The sequence below is a fragment of the Punica granatum genome, chromosome 2, assembly GCF_007655135.1.
Source record: "Punica granatum isolate Tunisia-2019 chromosome 2, ASM765513v2, whole genome shotgun sequence".
NCBI lineage: Eukaryota > Viridiplantae > Streptophyta > Magnoliopsida > Myrtales > Lythraceae > Punica > Punica granatum.
Window position 1 is genome coordinate 43,517,885 of NC_045128.1, and position 18,054 is coordinate 43,535,938.

Here is an 18,054-nt window from a genome sequence, read left to right on the forward strand (position 1 = left end):
GACGCCTTGGTAGTTTTTTATTTTATTTTATTGTATTTTTTAAATAGATAATCAACACATATGACATGTCTAAATTTTTTTTATAAGATCATATAAATGAATATAGATAGAAAATAAAAAAGGATAGGTAATGAAAAACTATATAGACCATACATAATGAAAGAATACAAATTATGAGTGGAAAAAGCACATAAGTAAAAAATCAATATCGCAAACAAATTACGTACTTTGTCTTGTATTTATAAGAATGAACTTTGTCTTGTATTTATAGCAAATTTAACATATTAAACTTGAAAAGTATCAAGTTGTTCAAGGAGTCCTTTTCAATAATTATCGAGAAAACTTTTATTTTTTTAAAAAAATTCTTATGTATTACTACATGCATATAATATAGACAACTATCTAACATTTGTTGAATGTAATACCAATAAAATGTAGAAAAAGTTCATTTAACAGAAATTGAAATGTCCATTCACGTGGAGCTGAAGGTTTTATAAGAGGCTTACGGACCCGTGGTGCGTCATGTGTCATGCTTCGACTTTCACATAATAAATAGTGACTAGAAGAATCAATTACATTGTGCTCTTTAAGTATTGAACTATGAAAATGGACAAATTCACGAATCTCCTCATCATGAATTAAATTGTCCGAATAGTTCAAATGTTGATAAACCAAGAATTGAGGACTTAAAAAACAAGTCGTGGCGCTTTCTCATAAGAGCTCCGACTTATATATATATATATATATATATATATATATATATATGATTGTACTATATATGCCAAGTTTTTTTCTTTTTTGGTTGAACAAAGTGAATCATATCAAGTCGTAGTAAAATATCCCATTATCAAGTATAAATTACACGTTCTTCTAAATAATTATATGGGAGTAAATCATTTGGATGAATTTCTAGTAAATTACTAACAATATTAATTATGTCAAACAATAAAAGTATTTTATTGATTACATAATACAATTTCCCACAATTGCCACTTAAACTTTTTCTTTTTCTAATTTACCCTGACCCATAATTACAGACGCATATAAACAACTGAATTGTTCCGTATTAACAATAAATCTCACTTTTATTCTTGCAAGTAAAATAGCCCTTCCCACCATATGAACAAACTAATTCTTTTCACATGTACATTAAGTCACTGTTCATTGTATGCATATCACTGCTGTAAATATAATCCGTTGACATAAAATCTAGTAGGAAACCACTCTCTGAACTCTGATCTTCCATCTTATAAGAACAATCGATCAGCTCCCCGCCTCCGAAAGCTCCATTATCGACATTGCCTAGAATAACATTCTGTAAGAGAGAATCCTGCAACAAGTTTGCGCTGCAATCCGTGCAGTCCTCACAGATCATTCTCATTAGATCAGTATCTGCATAGTGAAGATAGTAATCTGAGAAGCTCCTTTCATTAGCATTCTCATTAGTATTATTATCGAGGGTCAGCCACCCTGCAAAGAGAATGCTCTGCGGTAAGGAGCTTAAGTCCGTGGCTCTTGGGGGATTGCTGGAGGGTTTGTGTCTCGGTTCCTGGAAGGATGAAGAATCCATAGCATCTGCTGATTTGCATTCGCTTTTTGTCCGGGGCTCCACTGGCTCAGGTTTTGCCACCCTCTTCTTGAGATAGGAGTGCCAGTAGTTCTTTATCTCGTTGTCGGTTCTGCCGGGCAGATGCTGCGCTATCTGAGACCACCTGAACCATAGATGCAAGCAGCACGTCCGCATTAAAGATTTTGACACGACTGAGAAACTTTGATGGATGTTCAAGACTTTAGAGGCAGGCTGGGTCGGGCTTACTTGTTGCCTAATGAGCGATGGAGACTGAGGATCGTCTCCCCTTCATGCACTGTAAACATCCCTCTCTTCAGCCCAGGCCTCAAGTAATTAATCCACCTTAATCTGCAGCTCTTGCCATTCCTCTGCAAGCCTGCATTTTTGTACAATTCTAACAAGTATTCACGGTAGATTCTTTTTTACATGGTCCCCATACATTAATCCCATGAGACTGGTTAGTGTCTATTATCCAACATTAATACAAAAAGGTGGAGCTGTTCTCTAATGAGGACTGTCTATTTCTCTCTATTATATTATATCAACAATCAATTGAAATTGTCGAATGGTCAGTGGCTATCTGATCGAATTTTTACCATATGAATGTTTTGTCGGATTGGCTAAGTTACATTAACAGGAGTTAGGTGAACCTATATATGGATAATCCATTTTAAATCTCTAACCTGTCACTATTGGGAGAAAATATATTAAGAGACCAATGCGAACAAGGATACTCTAAATGTGAATGAAAAGATGTAAGCTTCTAGAATGTTGTTTTTTTTTTTTAGTTATTATAATATGGACTTCTAAGGTCGTGTTTGGATATTTAGCATGAAATTAGAATTGAAAAAAGGCAACCGAATGAAATTGTTATATAGGAGAAGAGTGCTCTTATGTAAAGCAAAACATGTTAGCCTCCGTAATGGCAAACCAATGAGTTAACGGTTGGGTTAGTTACCGGCATTGATAGGGACGGAGCTCCAGCAGCCATGGCCGTGCCTAAGGATGTAGTCTCTGAGCCGCTGGTCTTCTTCCGGTGACCACAGCCCCTTCCTGTGCTTCGTCTTCGGCTTGGTTGCCTTCTGATCAGTGGTCTTGCAGCTCATTGCCAGAGCCAAGCCTTACCAAATCAAGAGATGAAGCTAGAGAGATAGACAGAGAGAAAGATATATGGGGGAAGAGAGAGAAGTGAGGGCCTTTTGTTTTGGGATTTAAGGGATCATTGGTGGGGCATTTAAAGGAGGGGAATTAGTTGAGAGTTGTCTTGCAAAATATTTAGGAGTAGAATTATAATAAGTAGCGTGGAAAATCAATATTTTATCATATAAATAAAGAATATATATATACAAAAAAGACATAAAAGTATGAACTTGTCTTTTATTAAGTTCAATTTGGGCCACTTCGGAATCTTATACTAGACATGCGTCTCGCTTTTAATTTCTAAGCAATCAGCTGCTTCTGACCATCAAATAATTTCTCTGGACGTCGGTGTGGTTCACTTTTTTTTTTTTTTCAATAAATAGTTGTTTTGGTTAGCTTCTGATGATGTACTATTTAGGCTATGGAGTTTGATGAATTCTATGGAAATTAATTTTAAAAAGAAAACGAGAAAGAGTTTTTTTGGTAAATAAGGAGAAATAATTTTTTCCTTTTGTAAATTTAAATATGTTTAACGGAGTTATCAAAAGATGATGTAGTATAATGATGCACGTCAAAGATTCCAAGTTTGATAGGACGATCCGTACCCCTTTATTAATTATTAGAGTTTTTATTTTATTGGGTTCATGTCGCGATGCTTTTTTTTTGTAATTGAAAAAATATATTTAAGGGAGTTGGATATAAAATTAATTAAGGGTAAATTAAAAAAAAACCCAAATTTTGTAAAATATTTCAGTTTTGTCCTAAATTTTGTTTTGTAACAGAAAAAATCATAAGTTTTCTAAAATGTCTAAACAATGACCTCCGTTATAACTTCCGTCAATTTTTGCCTACGTGTGACCTACGTAGACTGTTAAAGGGACCCACCATCAGCAGCAAAAATTGACGGAAGTTATAACAGAGGTCATTTTTTAGACATTTTAGAAAACTTATGATTTTTTATTACAAAACAAAATTTAAGACAAAATTTGGATTTTTTTTTTGTAATTTGCCCATTAATTAATAATCTGTGATATTCCATCCGTATTCTACAGGATTCCTGTCTCCGCGCTGGCAGTTTCTTCCGCACAAACTGGAAATTACTGAACAATTATATTAATTAGCATTAGCAGATAACATATATATATATATATATATATGTATGTATGTATGTATGTATGTAATAGCTAGGTTTAAATAAGGTTTTCATATGTATCAATGTATCATTTTCATATATTCCTATGTAAATCTATTCATATATGTCTTGTGTCTTGTTACATTTTCTCTCCAAATTCATGATCATAATCAAGTATATACAGGTTGTGACCTAAACACCCTAAAAACCCCATTAATCACCGACTATATCGTTCTTGGCATCCTTAGATTGGAAATAAATGCAGTTTACTTCCCGAACTATAGAGTATTTTTAGGTTTATCTTCCAACCTTCAAAACCTTCAAAATTTTGCATGACGCCTCCTGACCTACTTCGAAAACGTCGTTCTTTTGCATCAAATCTTCGATTGGGTGTTCTTGGTGTTTTTAGAAACCTTTTGCAGAATACTACAATATGGAATCAATCAAAAGTTTGAAACGACAATTAATGACCTCAAAAAGTAAGGTAAAAATTCGGATCTTGTCATAAAACTGAAAAATTTACTACGCCATAACTCTTAAATCGCTCAAGGAAATTCAGTGTTGTAAAGACCTATTACGTCTTATAACCTTTAGAATCTATTCATATAGAAATTTGGGATCCGAAAACAACATATTAAAAAATCACCATTAATAAGAAATTTCGAATTTTGTCCCTCTATTTCACTAGTGATTCGCTAATATGTTATTTTTTGCCTTAAATATTTATGTGGTTAGACTTTTAGAGGTTGCAAGGAAGTTAATTATATGTCTTTACAGCACTCAATGTCATTGCATAGTAAAATTTTTGGTTTTTTGACAAAATCCAAATTTTGACCTTTTTTATTTTTATTTTTTTTTATATGTAAATCCTTATTATTTGGAATTTTCAATTGATTCCAAACCGTAGTACGCACAAGATTTCAAAAGACATCAACAGCACCCCCATCGGCGGTCCAACGTAAGAGGGAGATGTTCCTAAAATTGGTACTTGGATAGGATGAAGAAAAATCTCTATTCTAGTGGAGTAGGTTTCGTGCTTGTTCCTCGCTTAGGTCAAGGGACAACGTGTGAAATTTTGAAGGTTGGGATGTAAACCTAAAAGCATGTCATAGTTCGGGGGCAATAGCATTTATCTCTAAAATCTAAAATGCAAAAAATTATTTATTAATTAATTATTAAGACATAGAAATTATAATGCCATTAAGATGGGAGATATATACAATGTACAAAATGGGAAAGGAAACTAAACTACTGGAGAGTTTGGTCAATGAAACAACAGTTTGTTAGGAGCCCCAGCGAAAGCCATGAGCTTGCTTTAAAATAAAGCACATAATTTTTCTTTATGATTATCTCAGAATTTTGTACTACATAAATCACATGATTAACATGATTAAGCAACAATATATTGTCGTCCTGCCGCAGCCATTTAAAAAAAAAAAAAACAAAGAAGGGAACAAAATCTCGGGCAAATCGTGATTGAAAACATAAATGCAACGCCCAACAATTGTAATCATTACCTGTCAGGTGTTTAGCAATCCCCTAAATATTAATGTATAAATAATAAGTTGAGTATATACTAAATTATATAGCTAAAAATAACAACTATACCGAGCATTTTATTCGAGCGAGCTATTATTTTTGAAAATTACAAACCTCAAACTCAACATTATATCTCTATATTAAGTGCTTCTATGTTAATCTCTATGCATCACTACAATTTCAAAAGCATATAAAATAGCCTCTAATGCTTAAGAATTTAACTAGATTATTTTATCTTGAAATAAATATGATATTTTTTTATTCAAGATATTAGAGATAAATAATATGTAATACATAAACATATTTTTTTTATTTATAGCTGAAAGTAAATATTTATATATAGGGCCATATATCTTTTTATTTGTAAAAGTGAGGATTTAGAAACAAAATATTAATTTATCTCGAATCTTTTATCTTTAAATGTAATTTATTTTGTAATGATTGTGTTCATTGAAACCTTTTTCCTTTACCTCTAATGTCTTCCAAGTTTTCAAATAAGTTCCACTACTTGGCATATATTATGATTACTTGTTAAAATCACAATAACTAATCTAACAGTAATTATTAACAACGACGGATGAACAACATATATTTAATAGTGTTTATGTAATTAATTTACGTTATTAATTTTATGAGTGACGAGCCTACCTATCAACAAAATTAAATATATAACCTTTACTTTTCCGTTTGAAGAGTAACAAATTATTAAAACAGCACTTGTTTCAAATGCTAATTATTGGGATTTTAGAGTTTACTATACAACACGTTATCATTAGTGGTCAATATATTATAGAGTGTGAATTAAAATAAAATAAAAATGCCACTACGCTACCAGCTGAAATCCTAGGAGAGGGCCACTCCATTAATTTTCTTGCACGAGTTAAAGACTACCCTTATAAAATAACATACATTGATCTGACATTTGCACATCTACATGTTCTGTCCACATATATGTGTTTTTCTTTTATAATGGCTTCCATGTTATTGCATCAGTACCATCGACCGATCATATCAATCAACTGTGCTGGTGAAATAATGGCAGATTTGAGTTACAACAACCTACTACTCATCAAACTGATGATTAAGTAAATGAAAATATTTGCTACCTGCTAATCGTATGAGGCAAATACTTTGAAATTTGTGTTAAAACCTTTTCGTTATGCTTTTCTTTACCTTATATATGTGGTGAAAATTTTGAATCTCGAGAATTCATAGGACCCATTGTTGTTTTATATTCAAAATTTCAAACATTTGCAACCGCAAAGTTAATTCATCATGTCTATAAACTCATTGTTAATTTACTTTTAATTTTCATAAAGACACCTATATCACCAAAGCTAATTTCTCCATTTCATTGATAGGCTCAGTTCTCTCATCTTTGTATATTTTTCTCCTTTGTGCCGAGAAACTAAAATTTTCAGATTTCATTTTTTTTATATAACATATTAACATTTGATAGAATATTTTGATAACTTTATTAAAACAAAGATATATAGCGCAAAAGTTGAATATTAATTATTTTTTACATTTTGTCGAGACTAATTGCTATTAAGTAGTATTGTTTTATTATTATATTCTTTGATATTGAGAATCCAAAAGATGTTTGTTTTGATATTAAACTTATTTCACAAATAAATTTCCTCATTTTATCACGTGATATTTATGAAACACTAAAAGATAGATGTTAAATATATCAATTCTCATTCCGATTATTATTTCATTAATGCAAGTTTTCTTGCCTATTATATTGCTTTAGAAAATTCTATATATTTTACTACTGTATTTCCAATATATAATAATAGTGATGCTCTAGACATATTTATGCTAAAAAAATTGATGTTTGATACATATGACGTTAATGAGATACGAATTTACAGTATCTAAAAAATATGTGAATACATGTAAATAATTATCTTTTATGGTTTTATAATTTATGATTTATAACTACACATATATATTAGATTGAACATAACAAAATTTTCTGATTGACCTTAACATTAATTATTTGAGAATTTTTTGGATTATGTATTATGTTCCTTTCTGTTTGAATTTTTTTTCAAGATTTTTTTAATTGTTTTACTTTGCTAAAGTATTTTCCTGGCTTACATGGATTCCGATCTGAAATACTAAAATCTCCTATGTTGCCAAAGAGCAAGCGACCTCTATTACACTAATTTATTGAATCACGAACGTGCGGTATTCACAAACATAAACAAGATGATGCCAACATAAATATAGTCACTATCAATATAATAATATAATTATCTCTAATTTTTAGTGAATAATTTTCTACAAAAAGTATCTAATTATTTTATGTTACTTATTATTAAGAAAAATTACAAATATTGTGCTGTTTTCAAAGTATTGAAAATCATTAGGAGTATGTAAATACACAAAATAGAATACGTATTCTCATATTCTTATATAATTCATTCTAATTTGATATTGTATTATGTAATATTTACCATTGTTAGAAAATACAGTAAATATAAATCTACTATAGTTAATCCTACTGAGAAAATATATCAAATGGATGACGTGATTTTGTGGAATATTGTATTATTCTTTTCTTTTTTGGTGAGTAGTATTGTATAGTTTTATGAGATGATTGCATAAGAGACCGACATATAAAGGTAACTTCTTAATGGACTAGGCAAGGAGCTTGATATTACATATATATATATATATGTATATATATAGTTACAGATACTGATTGTGCATATTTGAGTACATTAAGCACAATTTTTAAGTAATTAATTAGAAGTAAATCGCTTAAATTCCTAATAAGTTTCTTACGATAATAATAGTAAAATATAGGAGTTTTTATCTAAAATGACCCATGGTTTACGTGTTTTGTCAAATCTATCATATATTTTTTTTGTCAGTTATATCCCATGATTTACATTTTGTTTCAAATCTATCCCGCCGTTATCTTTTCCGTCGACATCTAACGGCCATGTTGACTTGGCGCCCTCGTGGCAAGTCGGGTCCACTATCTCTCCACGTGCCACGTCAGCACGACCGTTAGATGTCGACGGAAAAGATAACGCCGGGATATATTTGATTCAAAAAGTAAATTATGGGATATATCTGACAAAAATAAAACATATGATAGATTTGACAAAACGAGTAAACCATGGCCCATTTGAGGTAAAAACCCCTAAAATATATAGATTTATAAGAGTTTTATATTAGTCTTAGTAAAATTACTTTATAAATAAAACATTCAATTTGGTCTTCGAAAAATTAGTTTGTCAATAATTTGGTCCTTCAATGAAATTTGTCAACAATTTGGTTCTCGAAAAATTAATTTTGCCAACAATTTGGTCCCCCAATGAATTTTGCCAACAATTTGATCATCGAAAGATCAATTGGCCAACAATTTGGTCCTCAAAAGACCGTTCCGCTAGACAATTTAGTCCCAACGTTAACTAACCGTTGATGCCGTGACGATAATCTAACATGAAAGCTGATATGGCACATTCTTAATTAACGGTAATTGAAAAATTGACTTTTTAATCTCCAAAGCCGATATGAAGTCGTTTTGGTTGTCTCACCCCCCATCTTCTACAACGGAAACTGGTATCTCAACTGACCTAGAATCAACCGAGGTGGTCCAACCTGTACGCAACACGTTATGGAGTTGTTGATTTCGCCATTCATTCACTGTGTTTTCACACTTGGCAGAAATTTTTTTGAAGTTAGGGTTGAAATGGGGAGGGGGAATGGCGGTATTTACAGAGCTAAGGGGGTGAAAATGTGAACAACATCTTTTGGTAGAATGGGGGGTGGAACGACTTCATTTAGTTTTAGTGGGGTTGTTAGGGGGAGGAGGGACGGACTACCAAAATGATATCATATCGGGTCTGGGGATTAAAAAAATGATTTCTCAATAGCCGTTCGTTAAGGAGGTGCCATATCAACTTTCGGTCAGATTATCGTCATGGCGTCGACGGTTAAATAACATCGGGACTAATTGTCTGGCGGAGACCAGACCAAATTATTGGCTAACTGACATTTCAAGGACCAAATTGTTAACAAAATTCATTGAGGGACCAAATTGTTGACAAAATTACACTGATCAAATTGTTGGCCAACTAATCTTTCGAGAACCAAATTATTGACAAAATTCATTGAGACATCAAATTGTGGCAACCTAATATTTCGAAAACCAAATTGAATATTTTGTCTATCAACAACAAATCTCACTTTTATTCTGGAAGTAAAACAACCTCGTCACAATATAAAACAGACTAAATCTCCTCATCCCACGTGCCTCCTTTACGACCGAAAGAAGGGGAAAAAAAAAAAACTAATTCTCCTCATATGTACATCAAGTCACTGTTCATTGTATACTCATTACTGCTGAACATATAATCCCTTGATGGAAAATTTAATAGGAGCCCACTCTGTGATCTCTGTTCCTCCATCTTCCTATAATTAGAATATTCGTCGATCAGATCCCCACCTCTGAAAGCTCCATTATCAACATCGCGTAGAATAACATTCTGTAGGAGAGAATCCTGCAACAAGTTTGCGCTGCAATCCGTGGATTCCGCACAGGCCATTCTCATTAGATCACCATCTCCATAGTGAGGATAGTAATCTGAGAAGCTCCCCTCATGACCACTCTCATTAGTATTATTATCAAGGGTCAGCCACTCCGCAAAGACAATGCCCTGAGGTAAGGAGCTTACGTCCGTGGGTCGATTGCTAGAGGATTTATGTTTCGTTTCCTGGAAGGACAAAGAATCCGTAGCATCTGATTTGCATTCGCTTTTCATATAGGGCTCCACTGGCTCAGGTTTTGCCACCCTCTTCTTGAGATAGGAGTGCCAGCAGTTCTTTATCTCGTTGTCAGTTCTGCCGGGCAGATGCTGTGCTATCTGAGACCACCTGAATCATAGAAGCAGCACGCCCATATATCAGAGATTTTGACAGAACTGAGGGACCTTTGATGTATGTTCACTTTAAGACTTAATTAATAGGCATTCTCGGGCTTACTTGTTGCCTAATGTGCGATGAAGATTGAGGATAGTCTCCTCTTCATGCACCGTAAACATCCCTCTCTTCAGCCCGGGCCTCAGGTAATTGATCCACCTTAATCTGCAGCTTTTGCCATTCCTCTGCAGGCCTGAGTTTTTGTACAATTCTAATAATGAGGGCAGTTCAGATAAATCGTGGTTTTTTTTTTTCTTGCTTTTTTCCAGTCTACATACATTAATTCCATAAGACTACTTATATAATGTCCATTATCTAATTCGTTATATAACATTATATATACATATACCACTGGAGGTGGAGTGCTTATATTCTAATGTGGACTGTCCATTTCTCTCTATTATTTTTATGTCAACCATCGAGTGTGAAAATTGTCGAATGGTCAGTGATTATTGGACAAATGAATGTTTGTCTGATTAGCTTAGTTACAGGAGTTAGGTGAACCTATACATATGGATAATCCATTTTTAAACCTCCGACCTGTCTCTCTTCGGAAAAAATAAAAGACACACTTGGATATTTCAAATGTGAATAAAAAGATGCAGAGAACTTTTTTTACATAGATCACTAATTAATAAGGGCAATTAAATTTGGTATGAAAGAATGAAATGGAGTGGAATGAAATTGTTATAAAGGAGAAGACTTCTCGTAAAGCAAACATGTAAGTCTATGAGGTTCTAATTAAGGAGAAAACTTTCTCATCATTATTAATCATCACTTGGCAATGGCATACTATATATTGGTCAGAATGAATAGTAAACCAGCGTGCATGGCTACACAATTGGTTCTGTTCCTTGGTTAAGTTTATTGGTGAATCGATGAGTTGATGGCTGAGTCAGTTACCGGCATTAATAGGGACGGAGCTCCAGCAGCCATGGCCATACTTAAGGATGTAGTCTCTGAGCCGCTGGTCTTCTTCCGGTGACCACAGCCCCTTCCTGTGCTTCATTTTCTGCTTGGTTACCTTCTGATCGGTGGCCTTGCAGCGCATTGCCCAGTTCCAGGCCTTATTACCTAATGTAGAGATGAAGTTAGACACAGAGAGAGAGAGAGAGAGAGAGAGAGAGAATTAAGGGCCTTTTGTTTTGGGATCAAAGGGATCATGGGTGGAGCATTTAAAGGGAGGGGAAGAATTAGTTAGGAGAATGGTTTTGCAAAATATTTAGAAGAAGAATAATACTGGTAGAGTGGAACATCAATATTTTATTCTATACAATATACAAAAAATATATCCTACATATATATATATATATATATATATATAAAGTATGAACTTGTCTTTGTTAACTTCAATCTGAGCCACTTTGTTATGATCCTATGAATGAAGGGTTGCTTAGTTATCAATAACAGTTCAATTTGGGCAGCTTTGGAATCTTCTACGAGACACGCTTCTCGGATTTAATTATGTAAGTAGGCAATTACCTTCTGACCATTTTATAAAATAATATAATTGGCCTAAATTTCTCTGGGTCGGTTGGTTCCACTTCCTTTTCTTATCTTCAATTAATAAATAATTTTTTTCTTTTCTCCACTAGTAATTGGGTTATGGAATTTGAAGAATTCTCTTTGGAAATCAAAAGAATAAAAAAAATGATCCTTTTTGATATTCCCTCCGTATTCCCAAAAGGATCTTGTCCCTCCCTCTGGCTTTTGATTCCACACAAACGGGGAAACTCAACAATAATTATATTAGCATTAATTAGCAGATATATATATATCACAGCTAGGTTTAAATAAAGTATTCATATGTACGTCATTTTCATATATTCGTCTGTAATAAGTCTATATAGCATGCCTTGTTTCTTCACCTTGGCGCCCTCTCCGTATTCATGATCAAGTATATTTAGTTCATGTGCTAAACATTTCAAAACCTGATAATGACTGACTAAAATGCTGTAATTCCCTTCTCTGGTGGTTTTGTAAGAAACACATTTCCACAGCATTCCGAGATAAGATTTAAGCTCGAGGAGCTAGAGTACGCTACTTTTTTGTTACATCATTATAAATTCTAAATAATGCAAAAAAAAAAATTGATATACAAAATGTAGTTTTCTGGATTTCGAAGATGGTAGCGAGATATGTAGAAAATGGGAAAGGAAACTCTGTCTCTGTCTCTCTCTCTCTCTTTTTTTTTTTTGTGTAGAAAATTGGAAAGGAGTAAAAGATTACTGGAGAATTTGGTCAATGAAACGCCATTATGTTATAAACTTAATTATAGGAGCCCCCGCGAGAGCCACGAGCTTGTTTTAAAAATAAAGCACAAAATTTTTCTCCATGATTTTCTCAGAATTTTTGTACTACATAAATCGCATAATTAATTCCACCCAAAAAAATGACATAATTAAGCAATAATTATCTCTTTTAGTTAGCCATTAAAATAAATAAATAAATAAATAAATAAGGAACAAAATCTCGGGCAAATCGCGATTGAAAACTTGAATGCAACACCCAACAATTTTATAATCATTCCCGTCATTGGTGTCGCTGATCATGAACTAGTAGTAACTCGTGCACCGAGAAACGCAAAACTCTCTAGCTCATTCTTCACACATGCACGTTGTCCAATACATTTTTTCCCCGAAACTTTTTGGATGAGAATCCACCGACTCCTCTCTCTGTATCAGTAAATTGCCCATTATCTCTCTTACCTACTAAACCATATACTATAATTTTTCTAATATAAAGTTGCTGCTGTAATATTTTTCAGTTAATGTAATCAGTTGAAAGATGCCCTCCCTCCGGTCTATAATGTAACATCTTGGACATTTTTCCCATACTTATTTTTTATATCAATGGATATTCATTGATTACTGAGAGGGAAAAAAAATCCTCTGGAAAAAATATATATATATAGGTCTGACATTTGCACACCTTATCATTCACATTAAATCATTAAAAGGAAGAAATGAGTGACATATATGATTATGTGTGTGCTAGCTAGTTCGATGTAGGGCGAGTGGGAAATTTAGTTGAATAATGGCAGATTGAATTGCGAAAACCGACCACTCATCGACTAATTTGATGATTAAGTAAATGAAGATATTTGCCACCTACTAATCGTATTGTCGTCTAATGCGGTTTACTTCACCTCATCGATGGTTTCTTAAAGTTTACAACCTTTCCGGTCCATTGATTACAATTTTTTGCAAAGTCAAATTAAACTAAATATGCTGCTCAGTTCTATATTTTTCTATTTGATCGTATTCGTCGCAATTAATGTTTTTGTTTTATCCACCCCCATTGCTCTTTAATTTTGTTTCTCTCAAATATATATATTCATGCATATAATGCCCCCCTTGCATCTTAGCTCATGGGTGAACGCGATGAACGATGCTATCTCTTCTAGAACTACCTTAACGTCTGCCATCCCCGCCGTTAATTTCTTGACCTTTTCAATTTAGTTACTGACTTCATTAGCTCATGCCTTTTACAAACAAAAAAGATGATTGATAAAAGAATAGAAGGACTGGTCTTAGTCACATTAATTAAGGATTAATGCTTGTTTATAAACGTTAATAATAAGATAATAATTATAGCCAAATCATTGACAGATGTTAATCCACTGGTCAAATAACTGAGCAACGCTTGTTCAAAGCCAATTGAATGCTGGCTCTCACTTAGCTTAGCAACGGTGATCATCATCGGTTTGAAGTCAACGGCCATATGGGAACTTAATCGGTTCTCTTTTTTTTTAACTTTTTTTTAGCATTTGGTATTATTAATCAATAAAGGAAAATTATGTTGATGTTGACTTAATTAAAATTTAGTTGCAAACCAACGCGTTGTGTGGATCTTTGAAGAAATTAATAAAAAAATAATTTATTTATTATTTATGGAGGAGTTTTAATTTGTTGAAACATTTTTTTTTAGATTGGTTTGAAGTTTGAACATTTATTCATACATCGGTAGTTAAAAAACATTTAATATTTATTCGACCACGATTGAGAAATTTGTTTTTAGTACGTATAATATAATAATTAAGAATGACCATGACTTCATCAATGATATCAAATTTTTTGAGTAGTCGAAAAAAAATCAATTACAAGTTGAGATTTTCACAAAAAAAAAAATTAAAAATGACGTTGTTGCACTTCCTCTCGTATCGCTTTCTGACTTGTATATATTATAGTTGATGTGTCACCCAAAAAGAAAACCGAAATTTTTGTACTTTCTTGGCTATAATATTCATGTATATTATGTTTGTTAACTTGGAAGTATATTACTAATTTTATTCCCGTATAGGTATCTGAATGCAAAGTCACTTGACATTATTTTATATATGCATATTTAGAGACTAGAGAGGACTTGTTGGCACTTGAATTAGCCTTCGTTTCAATGTCCTATCAGCCGCTGAATCAACTTAAAGCGATTAGAACTCTTGAATTAATTAATCTTAATTTCACGGCAGTTAACCATTATTTGAACAGTTACTATATGAGAATCAGTCAAGCGGTAATAATTTGAAACGATCATAGAACTTCTTATTTCCTTTTCTTTTTTTTTCCTTTTTCTATTTTACCATATCGCTTGCGAATTTGCAGGGTGATGCAGTATTTTCAAGAGAACTCCAGAGTTAATTATTTGTGATGATGGATGAAGTTGACATGAAAATCATTGACTATCATGTTCATGATGTAAAATCCCTGCGTGTGACTACCATTTTTCAATACATTTTAAAGCTCACAGTAATAATTAATTAATTTATTAATTAGGTAACTTAATTACAGTATTTATATATCTCTCTGTCTATAATTTTTGTCTCCTGGTCCCCAAGCACCCTTCTATATATATTTTTAAGTTATTTTAGTTGGAACTTAATGTCTGTTGTGACCTAGATAGAGAATTTATATATATTTAAATAAATAATAATTGATAAATATATTCATATATCATATATAAGAAGGCAGCGTGTAATTGTATCACTTTATCGTACTTCTTACTGGAAACTGTGTCCACACCCTTGATTTGCACTGATTAGGAGCAAGAGCAACGAAATATCACATATAATTTCTTCATTCATAGAATTAATTAGGTGATACTATTCCATGCATCATTATTTCGATCTAACGGTTTACCCTTATCAAGGTACGTGTAATTACCTTCAGCTAACAGATGTACCAGTGATGCAAGCATATCAGCAATGCAAATTTCTAAAATTTATAGTCAATTATCTAATGTGTATATATACATATTTATACACACACTATGATGAGGATAATGGGAAATAATATATTTGGACGGTTCATCAGTATATAAATATATATATATATATAGGGACGAAAAATATATATATGCAGACTGCCGTATATATATATAACCTAGAGTACTGAACATATATTACCCCCTATGGGGGGAAAAATACCGTTGTTAATTATGTGATATAGAGAAATTCTAATATAATCTATTAGATATTTTAATATTTAATTTCGATCGTTGATAATTTACATATTTTGCTCTTATCAAATCGTTTTCAGTCCATCTTACAACGTGGACCGATCACAATCGCCAAGTCTAAACCGGTATATGAACCAAATTAACTCAACGTTGGCCACTACCACCTCAAACGGGCCGGACAACGCCATCAGAGGCCATCGGCGACCTCGTCTGGGCTGTGGTGGCCCACACCCGAGCCACCACCGACCGAATCCCCCCTTCTCTCTAAAAGCCGTTGCCCCCAACCAAAATCCAATCCCCTTTTCTTCTTCTCTCTCTTCGCAGCAAACGCGCTTTATGTTTTTTTTTCAAATTATTTTATTACTAATAATATTTATTATAAACTACATAGTAAATATTATCTCAAAAATATTCATTTATTTTACTTATTTTGCAATTATTTTAGATTTTTACTTCTCATTTTACAATTTAAAAATCAACTTTATAATTTTGTTTTATTTTTTGTTTTCCAAAGCACAACTTATTCTAGATAGTTTTTTACTTAACATATTTATTTGATCTAATAAAGAACCAACTTTATAATTTAAAATTATTATATTTTTTTATAATCAACTTTATTTTCAATTTATCTTAGATAGATAGCTAGTTCCAATTATTTTTATATGATAAAGAAAATAAATTATATAAAGAAACATATTATATATAAATGATAGATATTAATATGATCGTATTAATTTATATATAACATTGTATCATTATGATAAATTATTTTTTCTAACTTTTTAGCTTGAGTTAACTGGGTTCATGTCGTCCGTGCCGACACACATTCTTCATAAATTAATAGAAGTAGGATTTCATGTTTGGTAGGAACCAACAAATAAATTGGCCCCAAATAGTATGTATAATAAATTGCTTACTATATTTTTTATTTCTAGCACAGGCCGATACTTATTTTTTTTTCCAAAAGGACCAGCTATGTTGGACATCTTTTTTATTTGCTTGACCTGATTATTTATTACTATTGTGCTCAGAAAAATCAATTAGTCGCTGAGAATTTTTATTCATATGGACCGTTCAACGAGAGATTTTTTCTATATCAATCATTCACCGAGGGATTTTCTTTGTTCAATGTCAAATGTAGGGAATGAGCTAGTTGTGGGGCTCAAATGTGTCTTAGACGGCATAGTGCCTTCTTGTTATGTAATCCTCATTGTTCATTACAGTAGAGTGAATAAAAACTCGATAAATATAGTTATTTGTATTTTAAATTGGTCTACTAATAATAACATATTGAACTCTTTATGCATGGGTCCAATCTAATCAAACTGTTAGTAGTAACATATTTTGATTTAGTTCTGCTAAAGAGACAAAATTGACAATATTTGATATTAGCCTCGGTGCTTGTAATAATTGGCTTGAGCTTACATGTATATATGACAAAAATTATATATTTTTATATAATAATTGTAAGATATTGCAAATAAATTTAATACTAATTATTTCTTAAAAATAAATATTTTTATAGAATATTTTTAATAAATATTTATACTTATATAAATAATTTTTTTGTAATAAATAATAATTATTGCAAAGTCAAAAATTTGTTACATTGAAATATAAAATCAAGCCAAAAAAGGTGAAATAGAATAAAATAAGATAAAGTTAAAATAATAATAATAATCGTTACCGACGCCACCAAAGGCTACCGACGCCACCAAAGGCTGCCTCGTCTAGGTGGTGGTGGCCAGCACCCGAGCCACCACTGTCGGATCTTCCCCCACACACACCCCCTAGCCCCTTTCCCTCCCCCAACCCCCACTTCTTCTTCTTCTTCTTCTTCTTCTTCATTGATTCGTAGATCAGCTTTTTATGTGGTCGTTTCAAATGAGTGGACCGCTTGTTGAATCGGTTTAGCTTTCAAGATGCGTCATCAATCCCGAAAATTTGACGAATTTCAGATTTGCCCCGATGAACTTATGGCATGACGAAAACATCTAGAAGTAAAATGTAATTTTTAACATTCGAAGGACTTAAAAATTATGCGTCCCACCATGGGATATTTTTTAACGTCTCGCTCTAGAAGTAGTCATGTGATAAATATACAATCCAATCCATTTATTTAGTATTACACGACAGTGACCTAATTATATTATCTCTTGTTCGAAAGATTTAAAATTTGTAAAAAAAAAAAAAAGATTAATTCTCCCTCTTCCTCCACATGATTACAAAATGATTGAAGCCCTGCCCGGTTTATGCACTAATCATTTAAGGTTCGAGC

The 18,054-nt window shown here is 32.4% G+C and overlaps 2 protein-coding genes and 1 long non-coding RNA gene across 3 annotated transcripts; 1 reads left to right on the plus strand and 2 right to left on the minus strand.

Annotated features, from left to right (window-relative positions):
• Positions 1-982: 982 nt before the first annotated feature.
• On the minus strand, positions 983-2,837 carry LOC116197113 (transcription factor MYB10-like). The gene is made up of 3 exons (XM_031527140.1): positions 2,529-2,837; positions 1,817-1,946; positions 983-1,712 (listed from the first exon to the last, which is right to left on the minus strand). Exons 1-3 carry the CDS (start codon positions 2,674-2,676, stop codon positions 1,139-1,141), a joined length of 852 nt encoding a protein of 283 aa, XP_031383000.1. The 5' UTR covers positions 2,677-2,837; the 3' UTR covers positions 983-1,138.
• Positions 2,838-9,441: 6,604 nt separating this feature from the next.
• Positions 9,442-11,526, minus strand: LOC116195199 (transcription factor LAF1-like). Its single transcript, XM_031524197.1, has 3 exons — positions 11,226-11,526; positions 10,386-10,515; positions 9,442-10,277 (listed from the first exon to the last, which is right to left on the minus strand). The coding sequence occupies exons 1-3, from the start codon at positions 11,371-11,373 to the stop codon at positions 9,704-9,706; spliced, it is 852 nt and encodes a 283-aa protein (XP_031380057.1). The 5' UTR covers positions 11,374-11,526; the 3' UTR covers positions 9,442-9,703.
• Positions 9,932-10,559, plus strand: LOC116195201. Its single transcript, XR_004154595.1, has 2 exons — positions 9,932-10,065; positions 10,170-10,559. It is a non-coding gene; the product is annotated as an uncharacterized LOC116195201 (long non-coding RNA).
• Positions 11,527-18,054: the final 6,528 nt, after the last annotated feature.